The sequence below is a fragment of the Solanum dulcamara genome, chromosome 8, assembly GCF_947179165.1.
Source record: "Solanum dulcamara chromosome 8, daSolDulc1.2, whole genome shotgun sequence".
In the NCBI taxonomy this organism is placed as follows: Eukaryota; Viridiplantae; Streptophyta; class Magnoliopsida; order Solanales; family Solanaceae; genus Solanum; species Solanum dulcamara.
In genome coordinates this window covers 4,096,944-4,119,704 of record NC_077244.1, presented here as the reverse complement: position 1 = coordinate 4,119,704, position 22,761 = coordinate 4,096,944, and the positions used below count along the sequence as shown (strand labels likewise).

The 22,761-nt window shown below is 36.2% G+C and overlaps 1 protein-coding gene across 5 annotated transcripts; it reads right to left on the bottom strand.

Moving 5' to 3' along the window:
* Nucleotides 1-2,968: 2,968 nt before the first annotated feature.
* On the bottom strand, nt 2,969-21,303 carry LOC129898563 (SMR domain-containing protein At5g58720). Of its 5 annotated transcripts, XM_055973142.1 has the most exons (11): nt 20,181-21,281; nt 19,492-19,517; nt 18,747-18,857; nt 17,434-17,519; nt 11,685-11,923; nt 11,154-11,230; nt 10,961-11,017; nt 4,672-4,739; nt 4,476-4,582; nt 3,932-4,002; nt 2,969-3,388 (listed from the first exon to the last, which is right to left on the bottom strand). In XM_055973142.1, exons 1-11 carry the CDS (start codon nt 20,734-20,736, stop codon nt 3,263-3,265), a joined length of 1,524 nt encoding a protein of 507 aa, XP_055829117.1. In that variant the 5' UTR covers nt 20,737-21,281; the 3' UTR covers nt 2,969-3,262. The 5 variants fall into 5 exon arrangements, with proteins under 5 accessions (XP_055829117.1, XP_055829119.1, XP_055829122.1 ...); XM_055973144.1 differs by lacking the exons at nt 2,969-3,388; nt 4,476-4,582 and having other exon boundaries at nt 20,181-21,291; XM_055973147.1 differs by lacking the exons at nt 2,969-3,388; nt 3,932-4,002; nt 4,476-4,582 and adding an exon at nt 5,497-5,618 and having other exon boundaries at nt 20,181-21,295.
* Nucleotides 21,304-22,761: the final 1,458 nt, after the last annotated feature.

Below are 22,761 nucleotides of genomic sequence, written 5' to 3'. Positions count from 1 at the left end.
AATTTGTGTGTCAATGTTTATGCATGTTCCTTCCCCGGACCCCGCGCATAGCGGGAGCTTTAGTGCACCGGGCTGTCCTTTTTAATGTTTATGCATGTTAATAAAGATGTTGCTTTCTTTGGTCTGTGGATACATTGGCCAAGTTTGATTAAGGCCTTTTCAAAATTTATCATGGCTATGTCTAACAAATCAAACTCAAATTTCTTTCATTTTTTTTAATTTACATGTTAGTTTATGTATCAAGTTTCTTGAATAAGAAACCACGCAATTACTAAGAAAGTATAAATTATAATTTAGACAAATATTCTTATGATTAAACTATTAAATGTATTTATCAAAAGACGTATAAATTCTTATGATTAAACTATTAAATGTATTTCTCAAAGGACATACAAATATTCTTATGAGACAAATGCAGGACCGCAACATATATGCCAGAGACTAAAGGAAGAATACAAGATAGAGATGGTGTCCAATCTCGGAGAACTGTGAAGCTTCATAGGGTGTTTTTGATAGTCTCATCTTCATAGACATGTCTATTTAACTGAGCCTCTTTTCGACAGTTAACCTGTAGCCAAATTAAAGAGGTGTTCATAGGAGTTGTGTTATAAAAGAAAACAATTCTGAAGAGTTTTTCTAAGCTTTAGTTTAGTCTAAAGAGGGGTAGCTACAAATTGGTTGATCGTAGGGGGTTAAGGTACTAAAATTAGTTCCTTTAATTAATAATACTCTATACCATTCTCACTAACAAAATAAAATGTAAACATCTTAAAATATACCAATATTGTAGAGATGTTAATTACAATTTTGTCCCACTGTTAGTGCTAATATCTAATAAATGTAGCCCTTAATCCAAGCGTTTAAAGGGAGAAAATGGAGCAAGTTTAAGAGACAAAATATGCATTTACTATTTACTTTAAAAAAGTATAGCTCTCCTCCATTTATTTTTTAATGCATTTAAAATGTGATTCCTTTCTTGTTGATCATTAAAATATATGTTTACTGGTGGATAGTAGATGAAGTAGTGCAAAAAATGTGTTGGGTTAATTGGTTAAATATCTTGCACCAAATCAATATCGACAATTATCAATTATTTTTGAAGAGTTCATTTAACTTTGTAATTGCTTGTTATCTTCCTTTGTTAGTTTTGCTTTGTGAGTGTGAGTACGTTTCGATCAATATGCAAAATTTGTTATTTTAGACAAATGAGGTGAATCTATTTTAATTTTAGACAAATGAGGTAAATCTAGTATTTAAAAATAGGTGTGGAAGTAAGGTTTAATACTTTAAGTTTTAAGTATATTGATTTATTATCCAAGGTAATGAATAATATTCCACCAAAACTTAAAAAAAAAGTTACATAAAATAATGGCTAGATCAATTAAAATAATGACTAGATTAATTATGTTGAAATTAAAATTGTAGGGGGGTTAAACTCATTATTGAGTAACCCTTCAAAACTTGGTGAAAATTGACGGAGAAAGTTCCATAATGAAATTGTTGATAGATAGAAGGGAGAATGCCGCTGACAAAGAAAGCTCTACCGGTCTCTCCTTTTTTTGCCACTATTTGCAATGCACACACAATATTCAGTAAAAATTCCTTCGTAAAAAGCAAAAGAATAGCTCGCTTTGTGCTCAATGTGTGACTTAGGAGGTTATAAGAAAATGTTTATTACCATTTTATATAAAAACATATTTGTGCGTTTGCTTTCTGTTTCGATGTGGGAGGTGTTCACTCTTTTTCCTCAACTTTTGTAAGGCATCAAAGTATATATAGCTCTGCTTTTTCATATGGGGAAGAAATAGAAAGATTCTATATAGGAGATGAAATAAATTGCAAGAAATAGGAATAAAATATTTGGTAGGATGATATATGAGATTATATAGATAAAAGTATTAAATTTTATATTGTGGGAAAGATTCTCATTGATACTAATAAATTGTAAACTCATAACGTCAATTGTGTGAAAGGCTTTCATCGATACCACTAAATTGTAATTTTAGAACACATATGGTGTAAAAAGACGATACCACTAAATTGTAATCTAAGAACATCTATTATGTGAAAGATTCTCATCGATACCACTAAATTGTAATCTGAAAACACCTATTGTGTAAAAGACTCTCATCGATACCACTAAACTCTATCCTCCAATACCTATTGTGTGAAAGACTCTCATTGATACTACTAAATTGTAAATGCACAACACCTATATATTGTGTACAAAACTCTCACCGACACCACTAAACACCAAACTCACAACACTTATTGTGTGAAAGACTTTCCTCAATACCACACTGTAAACTCACAAATACTTATTATGTGAAAGACACTCAACTAATACCACTAAACTGCAAACTCACAACATTCTCCTCAATATCACACGATAAACTCACAATATTTATTATGTGAAAGGCTTTCACTAATACCACTAAACTGCAAATTCAAAACACTCTTCTCAATATCACACTATAAACTCACAATACTTATTATGTGAAAGACTCTCACTGATACCACTAAATTGGAAATTCACAATACCTATCATATAAACGACTCACTGGTAACTATATACTCACAATACTTATCAGGTAAAAGACCCATATCAATATCACTAAAACTATCTTAACCTTGGTGGTTGCAATCCCCTTTGTTAGTTTTGCTTTGGGATGTATATGCAATTCGATTATCTATAGTCCTAGAAGACATTGCAGGTGATTGCAATGGGACAGATGCTACTTCCCTCAGTTGACTTGGGTGGCATAGCCAATTTATAAATAGTCACAATTTTGTCCAGGGGATAAATAATAGGCAAAAGTTTTGGGGCTTGTGTCTTTTACCACAAGTTTGTGATTCGCACCAAGTGAACCAAGTGGAGAAGAGTAGAAAGACAGGTCAATCATCCCCAGAAGGTTCCGATCGGCTCCAAGAAAAATTCATTATCAAACACCCAAATTGTACAGCTAAAGATCACCAACTGCAAATTTTCATGATTGAAAGCATAATATTGCCCGAACAAATGAGTATTAACGTTACAACAATAATGTGCATTCTACACTGACACTTGAGCTATCAAGCTGCATAATGCTCAGAGCTAAGATCCAATTTACAATTCTCACACTAACAAAAGATAATGTAAAATGTCGTAAAATATCATAATCTAGGTCCAGATAATATAGTGATGTTAATTACAACTTAGCGCCACTGTTAATGCTAAAAATCCGCGGCACCTAACTGCTAGTGATCATGCCTAAGGGGATGATCAGTCATCATCATCGTCATCAGAATCTAGAAAGCTAAAATTCATTCGTCCATCGAGTTTGATGAGCAATGTTCCTCTATTCTCCTCAGTCCATTCAATGTTTTCTTTCTTCAAAAGTTCAACTACCTGCAAGTAGCAACAGGTACTTCACAATAACGGTACCATGATAAGCATACAAAGGGCAGATTCTCACATTTAAAGTTTTATATGTGAAGAACAAAACTGTTCCATCAGGTGTTCGAATGCTCAATGGAATCCTTCTTTTTTTTAAGCTTAAATGCTCAATGAATCAACAACATTATACCCAATGTAATCCCATAAGTGGGGTCTGGCGAGGGTGGTGTCAGCAGCCTTACCCCTACCTTGTGAAGGTGAAGGTAGAGAGGTTTTCGATAGACCCTCGACTCAAATAAAGCATCTCAAAATCAATAATAAAAAAAAAAGGAAATACAGCAGTGAGGAAACCATATAGAAAACAATGGGGAAAGGAACAATAGCAACAACACACAATACAATAACCGAATCAAAGAAAACAATAGGTAATAGTAAAATCAAAGAATAAGATAGTAGGAGAGTACTAATAATAATACTGATAAAGGAAACTAGACCATGTTCAATGAATCTAGCAACAAAAACTTTAAGATAGTAGGTGAGACTAGTGTTCCATACCGAGTTTTTCAGCTTCGACTTCCCAACGCCATGTGCCCCACATCCAGTGATAACCCTGAACAACCTAACAGCTGAGCACAAGAAATGTAAAAACATATTATGAATCTCCAATATATGCTCCATTCTGGCACAAAATATGATGTGCCTCAAGTTATAAAACCTTATTCCAGGAGGCCAAAATAAACAATTAAAAGACTTAGTAACTGTCATGAGACAGTTAGGGGGTGGTTTTTTCTGTGGAAAAAGGGGCAAGGCAGTTAGAAAAGGGTGTTCAGAAAAAGGAAAAGGGAATCATGTGAGAGTTCTAGCCTCTCAAATGTCTAGAAAGGTTGTGATCTGTTTAATCGTAGGTTATGTATTATATTAACCAAAGTTCATTCATGTCTTAGGATGTAATTTATGGTGTTGGCAGTGTCCTAGTTACTGTTGTTGTAATATCAGTGTATCTAGTGGGAAACAGCAGTATTTGTTCCTTTATTTACTATTTCAGCAGTAAAGTCTATCAAAATATCATCTACTTAACCCATTAGCACAAGATGCTTACAGCGTACAAATGCTCCAAACAGAAGGTGCAGTTTCAAAAGTCTCATTGCTGGTTTGACATGTTGCCCATGTAAGTCAATAGTTATCATGTTTTCAATGTTCTTGTTTCTGCAACGGAAGCTCAGTTTAACAGGGACATCTAATAGAGCAATGAGATGACATTAGAAAAACAAAATATATATTGATCTGTTATCCACCTAGCTGCAAATATATCCTGGCTAGCCTTCGCATCAGCCTCTTGAGCTTTTCGGTTGTGTAGCCTACCCTGAAGCAGTGTCCACATGAGAAAGAGAGAGAAACATATAATAGCCAACCATATAAATAAAATATTCAATAGGTACTGTTCAAGACATGTTTCGAAACACACACTATAAAACACTTGAGCTTATTTGCACAAAATGGATCGACTAGATGATGTAGAGAAATTCATGAATTTCATCAGCTACCTTACTTTAATAAAAGGGTCTGTAAATAGCGCATCTACTTGATGCTAAATGAATGAAGTTTTACTTATCAAAAAGGGAGAAAGAAAGAAAAGCTCAATAACTAACTGTACTCCTTGTTCACAAGCAACGTTCAGTGGCAATTTCAGATTCACCATCAGTATCATTTGATGATGCCATGTGAAATCCTAGAAGCATGTGAAGTGTATGGCTGATTTCTCATTCCTTCTCAAGCAACCACAGCAGGTTCTATCCATTAGAAACCAGAACATATTCCATTATCTCCTTAAAGTCGATATTTCAGATGAAGCTTCTTGCACAAACCCTCAGCCTTAGCTTCCTATACATATATTCTTCCCTAATAACTAGAAAAATTCTCATAATTCACTAAAATAGACTAGATGATTTGTTTGAGAGAGAAACAGAAGATAAAAGGATAAGGTTGAGCATTCGCCAGCAAAGTTTTCTGGCAACCCCAAAATAAAAGAGACAAGGTTAAATGAAAAGGAAGAAAGAGGAAGACCAAAAAAAAATGGAAAACAAGGATAAAATAATTATTTTTATGAAATGTACACATACATAGCAGCACGTGTACAATACACTGCCAAACCTCTGGTTGTCTCGTTTCAGGGTGGTAATGAATTCACTTCCAGAAAGTCCAGGGGGGTTAATCGGACCCCCGCAAAATATAGGTGTGTAACCTGATATTTTGGGACAAGTTAGCGGGGTACTAGTACCTTTTCCCAATTTATATACACAACTTGCAAAACTTTCAAAAGCTTTTCAATCAGCACAAGCATCAACAGTATGACAGTCTAGCATTAGCATGTTAGATACAACAGAAGCATTAAATATGTGGTATTTAATATGCCTCAGACAATTACTTTTTTAAAATAAAAATGCCTCAAATTCACTGAAACTACAAGAAGCAATAGTAAACATCGAAAAAGGAGAAAAGGAGCCATAATCACTTTATGAGGCATACGTGCTCCTACATTGTGAGAAATATAGGAGAAAAATATTATTGAATTGTGTAAGAACAATATTACACAAAGACCCTATTCATAGACACTATAAAATAATCATTTTCCCAATAGGATACTATGAACTATTCTTATTTCTATTCCTATTCTAAGTAGGATTGTGTATACCTATTCATATTCTAACACTCCCCCTCAAGCTAGTGCATACAAATCATATGTACCTAGCTTGTTACAAATATAATTAGTACGAAGACCGGTGACGGACTTGGTGAAGATATCTACAAGTTGATCACTTGATTTCACAAACTCTGTAACAATATCTCCTGAGAGTATCTTTTCTCTGACAAAGTGACAATCAATCTCAATGTGCTTAGTCCTCTCATGAAACACTGGATTTGATGTGATATGAAGGGTAGCTTGATTAACACATACAAGTTCCATATGACCGGTTTCTCCAAATTTTAGTTCTCTCAGCAACTGTTTGATCCAAACTAGCTCACAAGTTGCTACAACCATTGCTCGATATTCTGCTTTTGCACTAGATCGAGAAACCACACTTTGTTTCTTACTCTTCCACGTCACCAAATTACCTCCTATTAAAACACAATATCCGGATGTAGAACATCTATCAGAAGGTGATCCTGTCTAATCAGCATTTGTATATCCGGTGATATGCTCATGGTCGTGATCCTCGAAGAGTAGTCCTTTACCAGGAGCTGACTTTATATATGGCAGAATACGAATAACTACATCCCAATGACTATCACAAGGAGAAGACATAAACTGACTTACAAAACTCACAGGAAAAAGGATGCCAGGTCTAGTCACTGTGAAATAATTCAACTTTCCAACCAGGTGTCTATACCTTTCAAGATTACTGAGTGGCTCCCCCTGTCCTAGAAAGAGTTTAACATTCAAATCCATAGGAGTGTCAATGGGTCTGCATCCCGTCATTCTTGTCTCCTTAAGAATGTCTAAGGCATAATTGCGTTGAAAAATAACAATACCTGATCTAGACTGAGCAACCTCAATACCTAGAAAGTACTTCAGTCTGCCGAGGTCTTTAGTCTGAAAATGTTGAAAGAGATGTTGCTTCAAATTAGTGATACCATCTTGATCATTGCTGGTGATAACGATATCATCAACGTAAACAACTAAATAAATACACAGATTTGGTGCAGAATGCCGAAAAAAGACAGAGTGATCAACTCCACTACGAGTCATACCAAACTGTTGAACTTCCCAAATCAGGCCCGAGGAGACTGTTTCAGACCATAGAGTAACCTACGCAATCGACATACAAGGGTACTAGACTCCCCCTGAGCAACAAAACCAGGTGGTTGCTCCATATAGACTTCTTCCTCAAGATCACCATGCAAAAAAACATTCTTAATGTCCAACTAATGAAGAGGCTAATGACGAACGACAACCATAGATAGAGAAAGACGGAAATATGCTATTTTAACCAATGGAGCGAAAGTGTCACTATAATCTAGCCCAAATATCTACGTATACCCTTTGCCAAATAGGCGAGCCTTCAGTCGATCCACCTTACCGTTTGGCCCAATTTTGACTGCATAAACCCACGAGCAACCAACAGTTGATTTACCTGCAACAAGGGAAACAAGCTCCCAAGTATCACTCGTATGTAAACCAGGAATCTCATCAATCATAGCCTGCCTCCATCCAGAATGAGAAAGTGTTTCACCTGTAGTCTTAGGAATGGAAATAGAGGACAAAGATGATACAAAGGCATAATTTGGTGAGGACAGACGATGATAACTCAAGAAAGTATAATGTGGGTTAGCATTTTGAGTGGATCGTATATCTTTTTGAAGTGCAATCGGTTGGCTAGGAAAAGGCAAGTCCGCAGTTGGAGCAGGGTCCGGCACATGACATGAATCATCTCAGACTACAACTGGACGCGGACGACGATGATAAGTCAAGAGTAGTGGCACTACAACTGGAGATGTAGGAGAGACCATAGATTCCTCAAAAGTCGGTACAGGTAAGACTTGAAGTATGGGTAAGACCTTAAATACATCAGGATGATCAGAAGATGTATAGTAAGGTTGAGATTCAAAGAATGTGACATAGGCGGACATAAAGTATCGATGAAGTTCAAGTGAATAACAACAATACCCTTTTTGAACTCGAGAGTAACCAAGAAAGACACATTTGGGGGAACGTGGGGCTAATTTATCTTTTCCTAGGGCTAAGTTATGAACAAAGCATGTGCTCCCAAAGACATGAGAGGGGATAGAGTAAAGACATGACTGAGGAAACAGTATCAAATATGGAACCTGATTCTAAATAGAGGATGAGGGCATTCTATTAATTAAATAACAAGACTCAAGCACTGCATCTCCCAAAAACGCAACGGAACATGAGAAACAATGAGAAGAGTGCGAGCGGTCACAATGAGATGCCTATTCTTCCTTTTTGCTATACCATTTTGTTGAGGAGTGTATGGACAAGATGTTTGGTGAATAATTCCATGGTGAGTCATAAATTTTTGAAATTGGGAGGATAAGTATTCTAAGGCATTATCACTCCGAAAGTACGGATAGAAACACTAAATTGATATTGTATTTCAACAAAGAAACTTTTGAATATAGAAAATAACTCAGAACGATCTTTCATTACGAAAACCCAAGTGCATCTTGAATAATCATCAATGAAACTAAGAAAATAACGAAATCCTAAGGGTGAACTAACTCTACTAGGACCCCAAATATCATAATGAACTAATGAAAAAATAGACTCTGAATGAACCTTTACGTGAAAATGTAACACGAGTGTGTTTCCCAAGTTGACACGACTCACAGTCTAAACTATACAAACTAGGCATCATCTTTTGCAGCTTGGATAAACTCGGATGTCCCAAACGTTTGTGAATTAGGTCTGTAGGATCTGTAACGAAGTATGCTGTGAAGGAATTTGAAAAGGTAATATGGTAAAGGCCTTGTGATTCATGTCTTGTGCCAATCGTTTGTCTCATACTGCAGTCCTGCATGAGAAAAAAATCATCAAAAAAGAATATGTCACAATGTAAGGCACTCGTCAAACAACTAATGGATGATAGATTAAAAGGAGAGCCAGGGACATAAAGAACAGAGTCTAGAGTGACAGAAGATAAGGGTTTGACTTTTCCAACCCCTTTTGATTTTGTTTGGATCCCATTAGAAAAAGTAAAAGCCGGAAGAGATTGTGAATAAACAATATCAGACAAAAGAAATTTATTATCAGAGATAAGATCAGAAGCGCCTGAGTCCATGACCCATGATCTAAGAGTAATAGATTGTGAAACACGAGCAAACGAATTACCCGCAACAAAAACATCAGGTTATGCAACCGAAGCTACTTGTGGTGACGTTTGTTTACTTGTTCGATACTGGAGGAACTCATCATATTTTGTATGAGCAATATGAGCATTATTGGATGATTGTTTACGCTGATCCACGATGCTACTTGTGGAGATGTCTACGTACTTGCACAATTTCGAAGGAACTCATTATATTCCTTTAGAGCAATAGGATCATAACTGGATGGTGGACCATGCAAAATATAATAGATATCACGGGTGTGCCCAAGTTTATGATAATGACTACACTTGTATAGAGGTTTCCCAAAACACCATCCTCCTCACCGATTCTCCATTGATTGATATGTTCGTTTTTCTATGGTTTGAGATGCAAGAATAGAGGAGTCAATGGTGGGTGATGAGGCCACTTTGTGATTGGGAGGGCCACAAGACGATGTAGACGAGAGAATAATTACATCAATTGTAGGAACTACAGGACTAGCTAAAATCTGATCACGCACTGAATCATGGTTAGTAAGAAGTCCAACAAGTGTAAGAACTAGAAACAACGTTTGTCTGTGCTCTTGGTGTTTTTCCTCATTCGTAGTAACTAGCATCAACATTTCAAATTCCTCCATGACTGTTTGTACATGTCCTAAGTAAGTAGACATATTGGATTCTTGTTTCTTTAAGTTGGTTATTCGAGATATCACATCATAGAATCGAGATATGTCATTAGTGTATAAAGCACGAGCCTTTTCCCAAACTGAATAACATGCCTGGGATGGGTGAAACAAGGGCATCAACTTGGAATCGATAGATCACCATAGGAGATATATAATTGAGCATCAACCTTCACCCATTGTGCTTTGGCTTTTGCATCTTCCTCACTAGTCTTCCCCTTTTCATCTACCAAACAAGCATTATTTATTAAGTGATCTTGAACACCTTGACCCTCGCACCACAACTCAATCGAAGAAGCCCAAGCTAAATAGTTTGAACTTTCCATTAATGGTTCTGAAGTGATTATAGGGGTTGAACTTCCAATCCCCATATTTTTTGAACCAAAAACATCACCCCCAAAAGACATGGTGTGAAATTTATCTTGAAAACAACAAGAAACACTGAATTACAGAGAATTGGTTGCCGAAAAATCTGGATCTCATCGGAAACAACCCGAAATTCGCCGAAAACGTGGAATTCATCGGAACCCTAATTCCGGCGATCCAATTTGGTCAAACACTGCACGGATCTGGTCAGAATGGTTGGACGACCACAACTAAAAACAATTACTCAAAAAAATCGACCTAAAAAGCCCTCACTCGCCGGATCGTGAGCCAGATCTCGCCGGAAAATTGTCACCTCTGATTGACGCGTGATAGCTCGTGGGGTGATATTTTTCGATGGTTTTGGCTAGGGTTTGGTAGCCTGAGCCTTTCAAATCTCGTGGTTGTGTTGGTTTTCGCACAACACCCACAAAACAAAAGATGACACAAATCAGTCCCAACAGCCATCGGAAATTGACGCATGATGACTTGTTTCTACCTTTGAATTTTCTCACCAATGAGCTGATACTATGTGAGAAATATAGGAAAAAAATATTATTGAACTACATAAGAACAATATTACACAAAGACCCTCTTTATAGACATCATCAAACAATCTTTTTCCAAGTAGGATACTATAAACTATCCCTATTTATATTCCTATTCTAAGTAGGATTGTGTACACCTATTCCTATTCTAACCGTCATTACCTGATCCGCAAGATAAGCAGCATGTCCCAATTGGCCATTTGAAAAAGCTGTAGCAGCCTGCAGCACCATGTAACTTTTCAAGCTCTTAATTTGAAAACTTAAACATATGAAAAGATGTATCCAAACTTATTACATATCAGAAGATATATGCAAAGCAAGAACATAACATGATGAACTTATAATATATGCATACCTTCTGATAATGGGATCTCATTGACTCCCAATGTTGCTTTGCAGCTTCCCTAAACAGCTGATACTCAGCTCCCTCAGCTGCAGTAGAGAGATATCAAAGTAGTAAAAAGAGGAACCCAATTTTTGCAAACATCTAAATCTTACAATATGCCCCACCGTGGAGCAGAGAAAGAGGATACACATCCACAAATAAAAAATGCCTGGGAAGATTCTATCTTTTGGTGGCAACAGGGGAACTATACCACCTCAAATTGCCATTCAACAGTTTCATTAACTCAAAAAACCTATTCTGTCAGAATAAATTTAATTAAACAACAATAATTAAAAAAAAGTGTTATACATAAACAGAGGCCTTTTCTAATAGGCAATCTGATCTCAACTGATAAATGTAATATGAAGAAAGGTTTATATCTGAAGAACCATGGTGATAATAGATCCGAAGTCTCTTGAAAGTTTTAAAAAATGCAAATCCATTTACAATGTTTACATCTGAAAAAATCAAAATATGAATAGATAGAAATTGTCACAGTACCATGAGTATGCTGTAGTGGTGGAATATCATTAGGACAAGATCCAAACCTTTGTCCCAAAGATGTCATTTTCTTCACTACATTCTTCCAGTTCATAGTAGTTGGTTCATGTTCAGCACTCTTAGGGGTTGGCATATTAAACAAAGATTCCAGGATATCTTGAGGAAGTACTGGCCCAGAACTTCCTGCTGTAGATGATGAAGAATGTTCTGAGTTTCCAGCAGGAACTTTTAACTGATTCCTGAAACAAAGCAAATAATAATTTGATCCAGTAAAAGGCTTCTAGAATTCACTTCAAATTGAAGGTGTTAGAAGTCCACATCGGTTGGGGCATGGGTAATTAGTCTCCTTATATGGTCTTGGGCAATCTTCACCTCATGAGCTAGTTTTGGTATTGAGTCGGGGCGTAGGTCCATTTTAGGTTGTCCATGCTCCCAATGTCCAGCTCTCGGCATGAAGGGGTGTTAAGTATCCCACATTGGTGAAAGAAATGGGTTGCGGTCTCCTTATATAGTCTTGGACGATCCTCCTTCATGAATTAACTTTTAGGGTTGAGTTTAAGCCCAAGATCCATTCCTTTTCTTCACATGGTATCAGAACTAGACCCAGCCCGACTCTAGGTTTACCAGATGTTGGACCTCCATGTTGTATTATCCATGTTCCGGATGTTGCGCGTGAGGGGAGTGTTAGAAGTTCCACACCAAGATTAAACAAGCCAACTGGGCCAGGTCGGGCTGGTAAAAACCTAAACCGAACAGCCAGAGGGTTGGGTTGGGGTTCAGGGAGCGTGCTGGGCTATCAAAGGTGCAGGTCCTACTAACCGGTTAGGTACGAGCCCAAGTGTCGGCCCACCGGGGCACCAGCCCAGTTAAGTTAAAAAAAAACTTAGCCAATTAATAGCCATTGGCCAACAGCTATAAACCGCCAAAATGGCCACCAAATGTCCAAATAAAGTTAACCAATATTTTTTTTATTTCATATATTTCTTCGAGATCTCAATAGACAAGGTGCCGCAAGACAGGTTGACCAAGCCAATTTCGAAAAAAGACAATTATTTTTCTATTCAATTATAATTTCCCCCAAATTGATAGAAATTTTTTATCTTTTGATGTATAATTTTTTATGTAACAAATAGAATTCAATATTAAAATGGTTGCACATAGCATATGAGAGTCAATGTTAGTAATGAAGCAAAATACAGAAAAAAAGAAAAGGGCCCACCAAGCCTGCCTAAATTTCTTAACAAGTAAGGGACTGGGCCAGATACCCTTTTCTCAATAAGAGAACAGCCCCTAACTCACCCCCTAAGGACCACTCGACCGGAATCGACAAGGCTCACCATCAGGGGAGGCAAGTTGGGTCCGGCCCGGCCTGGCCCAATTGTCATATTTAATCGAGATGTGGGATGGATATTTGATATCCTTATATGGTCCTAATCTCACCTTATAAGCTAACTTTTGGGGTTGAGTTAAGCCCAAAGTCTATTTCTCAACAAGAGGAACCCAAAGGCAAGAAAGATTCTTCCATTTTAATATAGATAACCTAACATCTTCAGGTAAACATAAAAATGTTCCAAAGAACCAAGATAAACATACCATAAAACCTTACAGAATGAGCATATTACTAAACCCTACAGCTCATGTTATTTTACTGTCTTAATTAAAGGTGACATCCTATTTCTTACAACAACCATCAAGATAGAGCTCTCCTAGGCACATACTTGTATTGCAAAACATTTATTCTACATTAAATTTTTTTGTAAGATAATATACTCCCTTCTACCATTCTCATGGTCTCATTCTTTCTTCATTATTGCTCCTACATTTTAGTGAAAAGTTGGAAATTTTCTAATTTTGTTTCAGTAACTTATCAAGTTCATGTCAACAAGATGAAGTGAAAAAACTTTAATAAAATCAATTTCCTTGTGACTTGTTGGAAACAGTCTCTAGCAAAAATGCAAGGTAAGGCTGCGTACAATAGACTCTTGTGGTCGGGCCCTTCCCCGGACCCTACGCATAGCGGGAGCTTTAGTGCACCGGGCTGCCCTTTTTGCTATATTTTCTTCACTATCTCCATCTTTGTATCTGGATTTGCTGCATTTGAGCCGAAGGTCTTCCAGGGACAGCCTCTCTACCTCTATGAGGTAGTGGTAAGGTCTGTGTACATTTTACACTCCCAAAACCCCATTTGAGGGATTTCACTGGGTATGTTGTTGTTGTCGTTGTTGTTGTAATAGCCATAGATGAATCAATCAATGAACTACATCTCAAACACATAAAGCAGTAAGGACAGAAAATATCTGAATGAATTTGTATAGGAAAAGCAGACTGACATTCTAGCCACTCTAATCCTTACTTTGTTTGATCATTTGATAACATAAACCACAACTACTATGCCTGAATCCAAACAAGTTGGGATCAGCCATTTGAATCTTCACTTCTCCATTTAAGTTAAATAAAACTAAATGTGAAAAATAAGTTAAATAAAACAATAATAATAATAATAATCGATTATCACATTATTCAGCTACTATTATTGCTTGTGTATCATAGAATTTACTTTGCTCTTCGTTTTAGCCGTTATACTATATCTATTGTTTTCCTATCACTAGGGGCTGACACATTTGAGCCGAGGGTCTTTCGGAAACAGCCTCTCTACCTCCTTGAGATAGTGGTAAGGTTTGCATACACTTTACCCTCCCCAGACCCCACGAGTGGGATTTCACTTGGTATGTTGTTGTTTTTGTAATAATAATAATTCTCTAACAAGACTATATCCCATTCCCCACTAGTAGATATCACATCACCTATATGGATCTCTTTCTTTCATTGTGTCTTATCTTCAACTAAGTCTGCATTGATTTTAAAAATTTTTAGTAAGTCTTTCGAGAAAACTTTCTTCCATATGAAATAGCATAAACCACATTATGCAAAATTACAAAGACTTCCTTCTTCAACTATCCATTTTGGGAGGATAAACACAGAATATAAATATAAGCACAAAGTAGTGTATGTTTCATATGGTAAATACTTACTCGCACCTTATGTTTACACTAAACCAAACAATTTAAGCAAAGTTGTTTGAAATTAAAGTGAGAACCTAAGTTGCTCGGACTCAGATGCGGGTGTCTGATATGGGTTCGGATTTGGAGGTTGAATCCTTCATGATTAAATATTACAATTCAGGGGTACGGATCCAGGTAGGGGGGACTCGGCTAAAAATGATTCAAATGTCTAAAAATGAGCTGTAAAATTATGTCTAAATTATGGTAGACTATTTGAAAGGAAATGAATGCACAAATTTTTGAAAGCGAGTTTGAATCTGAAATTGTTATTATGTACAGATGTTTGGTGTAACATAGCTATTGCAAATGATATAGAGTCCACTATAGACTTCTGGAGTTCATTGCACATTCAACAATGATGTTGACATGTAAATATTTTAAAGCACCTTCTGGTTGTTGACTTTTAATACAAATATCTTTTAACGATAAAAAAAATATATGCCTAAATTATGATTTTACCCCAGATTTTGTTATGATTTCAAAAATCATTGTATTTGTTTCGAATTTCTCTATCGATTTCGATCAGAGTACCCAAAAACAATTGACCAGATCCGGTACATATCCCACACTCACGTCATGTCGACACGGGTGTTGCACCGAAAGTAGATTCTGAGCAACTTAGGTGAGAACACATGGTTAAATAATAAATGGGTGTAATAGAAGCCATTGGTCTTGCATCACTGATTTAGTATAAACATCGGGTGCCGATAAGCTTTTACCATTTCATATATCATGATGTGGTAGCTTTATCAAGCTGAGACAAAACTTTACTCCAACAAGACAGGTGTGGCTTTCATAAATTTAGGGGTTGTTTGGTTGGTGGAATGGGATATCCCATGGATTCCCTATCCCCACTTCTATATGGGATAGCTATTCTCATCATTTTAGTACAATTGGTAAGACAAAATAATCTTGGGACTAATTCATACCCATAACCAAATGCAAGATAAAATAATTCCACATTTTATTCCGGGATTATTATCCTAATCCTACCAACCAAATGACCCCTTAGATATCGTTGTGCTCCATAATGATCTATAGGGAGCATCTCTTACACTAGGCATTGAAGTTGGAGGATTATGTGTTCACCAAACTTGATTCTTCACCCAGTTCGCTAGTCCTGTATTTACTATTTAGAGATAAGCATTTAGCTTCTTTTTTTTAATAAGATGGATGTCCATCTCATGCATAGGCGATATAAGAGTACGGTGTGGCCCCATCCACGGTGTGGCCCCATCCATCACTGCAAGTTCTCTTATATATGGGAAAAGACAAATTTTCCACCGAAAGTGTATCGAAAAGTCAGTTACACACTTTAACTACTGAGGCGACCTATTACACACCTATACAACTCAAAAGTGTATTTATTTACCCCTTCCTAGACCCAACCCCAGATATTATGTAGTGAGTGAGAGCCACTCGCCCCCAATAATACCACATATTAAATTCACCCCCAATGTCACATTTTATCATTAATAAAAGCACCAACTCCCTCATCTTTTCCATTAATTAAATACTCTCTAAGAGAGAGAGAGAGAGAGAGAGAAAACAAGTGATTTCAACCTTTATTCACACAGTTTCTCAGAGAAGCTACAATCACTTCTTCCTTTAGCTTCCACCTCACCATGACTGGCCATCAAAACCCTAAACCCACGAACAACCTCCCTCCACGGCCATCAACAAATCCACCTAAAATCTCCAACGGATCAGCTAACTGTGGATTTTCCGGTGCTCCACACTTTTCAAACTTGTCGGATCGTACAAACCCAGACACAGCGACAGTAAATGGTATTTCCACACTTGGGGAACTGCAATTTTAGTTGGGCTATGTTTTTACGCCCTTGGTTAGATTATCAAAGGCTCTAATCCTTTGCCCTCTTTCAAACGAAGAGTCGGATAGTAAAAATTAGTCTCTTTGTCTTTCGATGATGTTGGTGTTGTTCCAGAGGTCATTCCAAATCCCAAATTCATTCACATTGTGTGCTTCTTCTTGCTCTAATCCCAAATTCCAAATCCTTCCACTTCCTCTTGCATACACAAGAGAGAAAGGAATAAAAAGTTACATTTGATTCCCCTTAAAAAGAACTGAGCTTGAATTTCAATTTGGGGCTTCAAATTTATGCTTTGAAGAACATTTAGGCTCTTCAATTTTTTCTGGGTGAAAATTTGGGTAAGGTGGGTGGGTTATTACATTAATTTCCAATAAATTACCATTGGAGGACCATTTTAATTTTAAAAAAAATAAAAAATCAAGTTTATAAACGTATTGACACGCTGAGAAATTTTGACTGAAACGTGCTTGAGGTTGGGTGTAGGAAGGGGTAAATAAATACACTTTTGAGTAGTATAGGTATGTAATAGGTCGCCCCAATAGTTGAAGTGTGTAACTGACTTTTCGGTACGACTTCAGGTGGGAATTTATGCCTTTTCCCCTTATATATCAATAAATCAACCCACCTAGAGCTCCAAGGTAGTAACTAGGTTGTTTGATAAAACGATGCCCTTAACCTGTACCCTGCTTCAGGATTTCTACTCAACACTGCAAACAATCTTACATCTAAAATCAAAGATTCTACTAACATTGGAAAACTGAGAGTAATCGAAAAGGCACATGCCCTACTGCTCAAAAAAGGTCTAAAGGTGAATTTTCTTGGAACATGAATACATGATGTTATCTGCAAAATTACCTGCCAGGAGGCCCCCAAAACCACACATTATCAAGAACTTCGCCTTCAGATGAATGAGAAGTAGAATCAGATGTCCTATCAGTAAGCTGCAAGAAAATTGTCACTAAGCATCAGGTCATCCCTGTGTCGACCTCTGAAAACCAGACATTTATATTATCTGAACTAATTTAGTAAAAGATTTCTACAGACTGTCAAATTTAGTGCAGTTGAACGAGAAATTTAACTACAGGGAGGTATGCATATTTGAAACAGAAACTGGAAAAGAATTCCACTAAGTTCCCCTATGGTTTTAAAACCACACTTTTAAGACTAAACCATCCCCTTTTACAGACAACTAAAAAGCAACTGCAAGATTTCTATTAGTTTGACACCATTTTTTCCTTTTAACAAGCATAATGATATTCTACATAGACCACCTCCTCTAGTTCTTAACATTCTACCAAATGTTTGCCAAAATATTTTTGAAAAAGAAAACAACCAAATTCCCACTACCAACACATTTAGGCTGAAACGTAGCCCATTTCCAATTGACACCATGCTTTCCAAAGACTAAAGAGGTATCTTGAGCTTAATAAGATGAGGGCAAATGGGGGAGGTCAATTACTAATTAAAAGCAATGAGCTAATCATCTGACAGCATACTTTTCTTTTCTTTTTTCTTTTTGGTTGATAAGCATATGCCATTGTACTTCTTTTGCTCATCCAAAATCAAATGAATGGAAAAACCTTCAGTTTTTGGGAGCAATTTGATAATGTCAGTTTTAGAAATCAAAAAGGTTGAGAACTCAAGATTTAGGTGTAAAGATCAGTAGCTTAGTATCTGCACAGCCAGATCACAGTTCTTTTAATACCAAAAAAAGGCATTAATTTGATAAAATGAACAATTGGCTTTCTTAGTTTTCCAACAATGTCTATTTCATGAGAAACTAGTGCCAGCTTTTCCATCATAGGTATCTTCAGCAATTCATGATATAGCCTCCTCACTTTTGCTCCTGCAATCTATAGACCTCTATTTGCCCATTATACTTTTCGATAAGGAGGAAGCTGCTCATTTAGACTATCCCACTTTTTGATGAACATTTAGACTATTAACACTTGCAAACTACAACATCAGAAACAAGAGAGAAAGCATATAGGTCATCTTGAAGGATAAAAGGGAGATAAAGAGAATAAAGCTAAATAGTCTAGCAACCCTAATATGAAATTCTGGTTGGTATATATGAGAATCAATCAGGAACGTAGACAAAAACAATGACGTTACAAAAGGCTAAATCACATATAAATGGACTGTAGAAGATAAGAAAATTAACCTACACCGTTACTTGAATGAAGAAACACTGCCTCTTCTTTCCAGTTTGCACTACAGTCGCTAAGCTTAGGTTGCTCATTAGAGGAAGCTGATAATTCAAGCAACACACTCAGAGCCTAGAAGAGAAGCACAAGCACAATTAAAGGAGAATCGCTTAAAAAAAAGTGAAAGTAGCAAACCTAGCACAGACAATAAGACACTAAGGACCAAATTATACTATAAAGAGGAATCAGAACAGTAGTTTAAACAAATCGCAGTCACCAATTCGTCCACTGATATTCCTCCAAAGTTTAAACTCAGATGTCAAAGCATCAAGTTAAGATCGTAGAACCACAATGATGAACTTGATATGATGGCACAAGAAATGATGACGACCCCAAGAGAGTCACATAAGCATAAAAAAGACTCAAAACCTAAAATAACACCACTATACTGTATGAAAGAAATACAGAGAGAATGGTCTGTCAAGAAAGCCAAAGTGCCATGACAATGGAAGCAGATAAGTGTTCGATACATCAGTTTCAAAGGATTATACAATGCAATCTTACCCTATAGGATCCAATTACATACACAATGTGATAACAGGAGTAATTATCAGATCTTCTCTAGAAACTATCACAATGTAAGAAGATGATATCTGAGTAATATGGTACACAACACATTGAATGGGGAGAAAACAAAATGCATTCAAGCCTCCATAAAGCAAACAAATTTGATTTGAAACAAACAGATAAGTCAAACTTTCTTTACCTTCTCAACTTCATATCCGCATTGACCTGCATTAAACAGAAGTTCTAGTTACAAAGCCATTAACCAAGTGAAGGGCATCTCTATCTGTTTTTTGTTTCATTTCAATATAGTTTTGAGCATGACCACACAAAAGTACACTTAACCTAAGCTTGAAGTAACACCTGATGCAGCAGAAATCTCTTTCAATTTACGTGGTAGACATTGAGGTTGAGTGTTCGCACAACAACAAAGTTACCATTTTTAGTGACCTAAAGTGACTTGTAGGAGATAGATTTGAGGTTTAGCAATTGCCTCTTTGCCAAAATGCAAGAGGAAGGCTACATACACTGTACACCTATTCACTCGCTATGGCCTGGGAAAACTTCGTGCACGGGGCAGTCTTCTGATACACATTGATTTGCTTCGACATGCTTTTTATTTTTTGCTTCAGTTTAAAAGATTACAAGTGCCTTTGTCTAAATTTTTTATATCAGCAAAAAACAAAATCGGCAAGATACTGAATTCAGTTATGATACAACCATGAAATCACAAATGATATAGCACATATAATCCTCCATGATCAACACCACACCTAGACATGCATTGCCTTTGCACTTCCCACCGATAACTTAGTTCAGTAAGTTTCTTTTATTATTTTAGTTTTTACTTCTTTTACAAATGTTAATGTTCAACTGAAAAATATCACTCACATAACACATCTCTGATGACAGCTAAGCTCAAATCAGAGTTCTCCCCAAGCATGGAATATAAAAACTGCTCAACATCATCGTTGCTCGATGTTTCATCATTTAATCCCTTGAACTTTGAACAACTCTTCTTTGGAGTTGTCCTCACATAATCCTTCCCTATCATCGTCGAGACTGTTCCAGTAGAAGCTATCAATTTCTTCGTCTTAACCTTGCGCTGAACTGAATTTTGCCAGGAATGACCCCCAACAAACATATCCGAGTTACTCGAATCCAAACTTGAACTAACATTTCCACTTGAGCTAGAACAACTAGTGACTTTATCCTCTTCCTTACGCTCCACCATTTCACCCAAAATCTCCATTGCTTTATTCAAGTCCCCGTTTGCCTCTTTATAAGCACACTTTGCTTCCTCCACAGATAGAGAGCTAAATGCATCCGTTAAAGCCGTCACAACACTCTCCCCTCCCTCATTGCTATTACCAGATGGCAGAGAACCATTACCAACCCCAACTTGTTTACAAGTTTTCGATCTCTTCTTCTTCTTCTGATGCTTCATATTTCTAGTTACTTACTAATCGTATACAACAATTCCTGCGAGATTAGCTACTAAACACACAAATTCCTTTTTTTTTTATAACCGTGGTGTCCGAGCCAGCTTGGAAACACCTCGCTCACAAGACACCCAATTTTGCTAAAAACTACATACAAAAGATACATACAACAATATCATCATCATGACTACTTCATTTTACGAGATTTCAGCTTCTGGGTATGCATTTTCTGAGCGAAAACAAACATTTTGATCAAAGGGAAAGGAAGAAAATTTCAACTTATCTACAAGGAGATGGTGATTCGAGAAACTTCTGAGAAACTGAAAATTTTCATTGAAACCCTAATTTACATGAATCAAAAGGAAGATAAAAATGATCAGCAAATTCTGCTCAACAATGGAGGAAACTGATGCAAAAAATGGAATTTGGATCAAAAATTGGGTATGGTTGACTATTTGTTTACGCAATAATTGCGATTTCCAAAATTTCACCAAGCAAAGAGGAGAATATCTGATGAACAGCGAAAAAATAGGCGAAAACAATTTTATGTGGTGTAATTTTTCCGCACCGTGTAGTGGCCCACTAAAATAATAATCGATACCCACTTGGTCCTATAGATTTTTCCCCTAAAATGTTTGCACTTTCGCCGTATATATATGCTGCCTATTTAGGTATTTCATGTTACTTTGATTTCCCTCATGTTTGGACAAAAAGTTGTAGTTAGCTAGTTATTGTTTCTGATTATTTCTTTTTTGTTGTTTGATATTGGAAAAATATAGCATTATACATAAAAAGACATCATTTTATTGATTCAATTGACAATTTTTTTATTGTTAAAAAAGAGAAAAAAGAACGACTACTTGCTTTGCTTTCTCTTAAACCACACACATCAAATTGATGTGTGCTTCACACTTCTTAACATATAGATACACTAACTGATTGTTAGTTCTACAAAAATTCGACACAACTTCTAAATTATTTTATGTACTTTATAGTGTATGTACTTTTTTTATCAATTTCAATACCTTCGTTAAAATTTAGGATTTAAAAATATAAACTAAACATAAGAGGAATAGCAAAAACTAAGCGCAGTAATGCCTTCATAATAAATCGGAATTTGACAATGAAAATACAAGAGGAACATTAAGCAAATAAACCTTCAACGACAGATTAGCTTGATAAAAAGTCCGTAGGACAATTAAAATTTAAACTTAATAAACGATAGCAACGGGTCATTTCCTTTAAATTTCAACACGAATAAGAAAACTTCAACATCAGATATATGAAGCATAATGAAAAAAGAAAAAGTATCATTACAATTCTTTTGACTGCATATTTTTCTAGAAAATTACGTCAGATCACCTAACGAAACTTCTATAGTATACTTGATAAAAAATAAAAAAATTCATTAAGTGAAGTATTATTTACATCAATCCAGAGAAGGTAAAAATGTAATTAACCTTCAGAAGAAAACTCATAAAATAAAATAGAAAAGGAGAAGTCTTTCAGGTTTAATTTGTTGTAGTGTCCTGTAAATATTTTGAAGCATAGTAGTGGACATTGCTGACTATATGCCATTATCTTCCCTCTTTGTTTTTCTAATCATGAATGAAAGAGAGAGATGATATTTTATCAACATAACACATTATCTCTTAATTCTAATCACCTCGAAACTTCTTTCATGATTTCATACAATCATTAAAAAAGATACGTCAAATAAAACTTTTCAAGTGTTAGAAAGGCGTCTAACTTACTTGGGTTGGAGCATAAATGCAAATAGCAAAAGTAGGGACAATATGAAAATAACTATGAATCTGCAAAGACGTCAATTTTGTGATAAATAAAAAGTAAGAGCTGTCGAGAGAGAATGAGATGTAAAATTTGATTTGTCAAATATTAAATAATAATAAATCGAGAGAACAAAAAAAAAAGGAACAAACTTAATAAAATTGCAACTATGGGAGGAAGTTCCTGGCAACAGTACCATATGCATATGGTATTTTTGGTACTATAATTTGGCTGCCAAACTT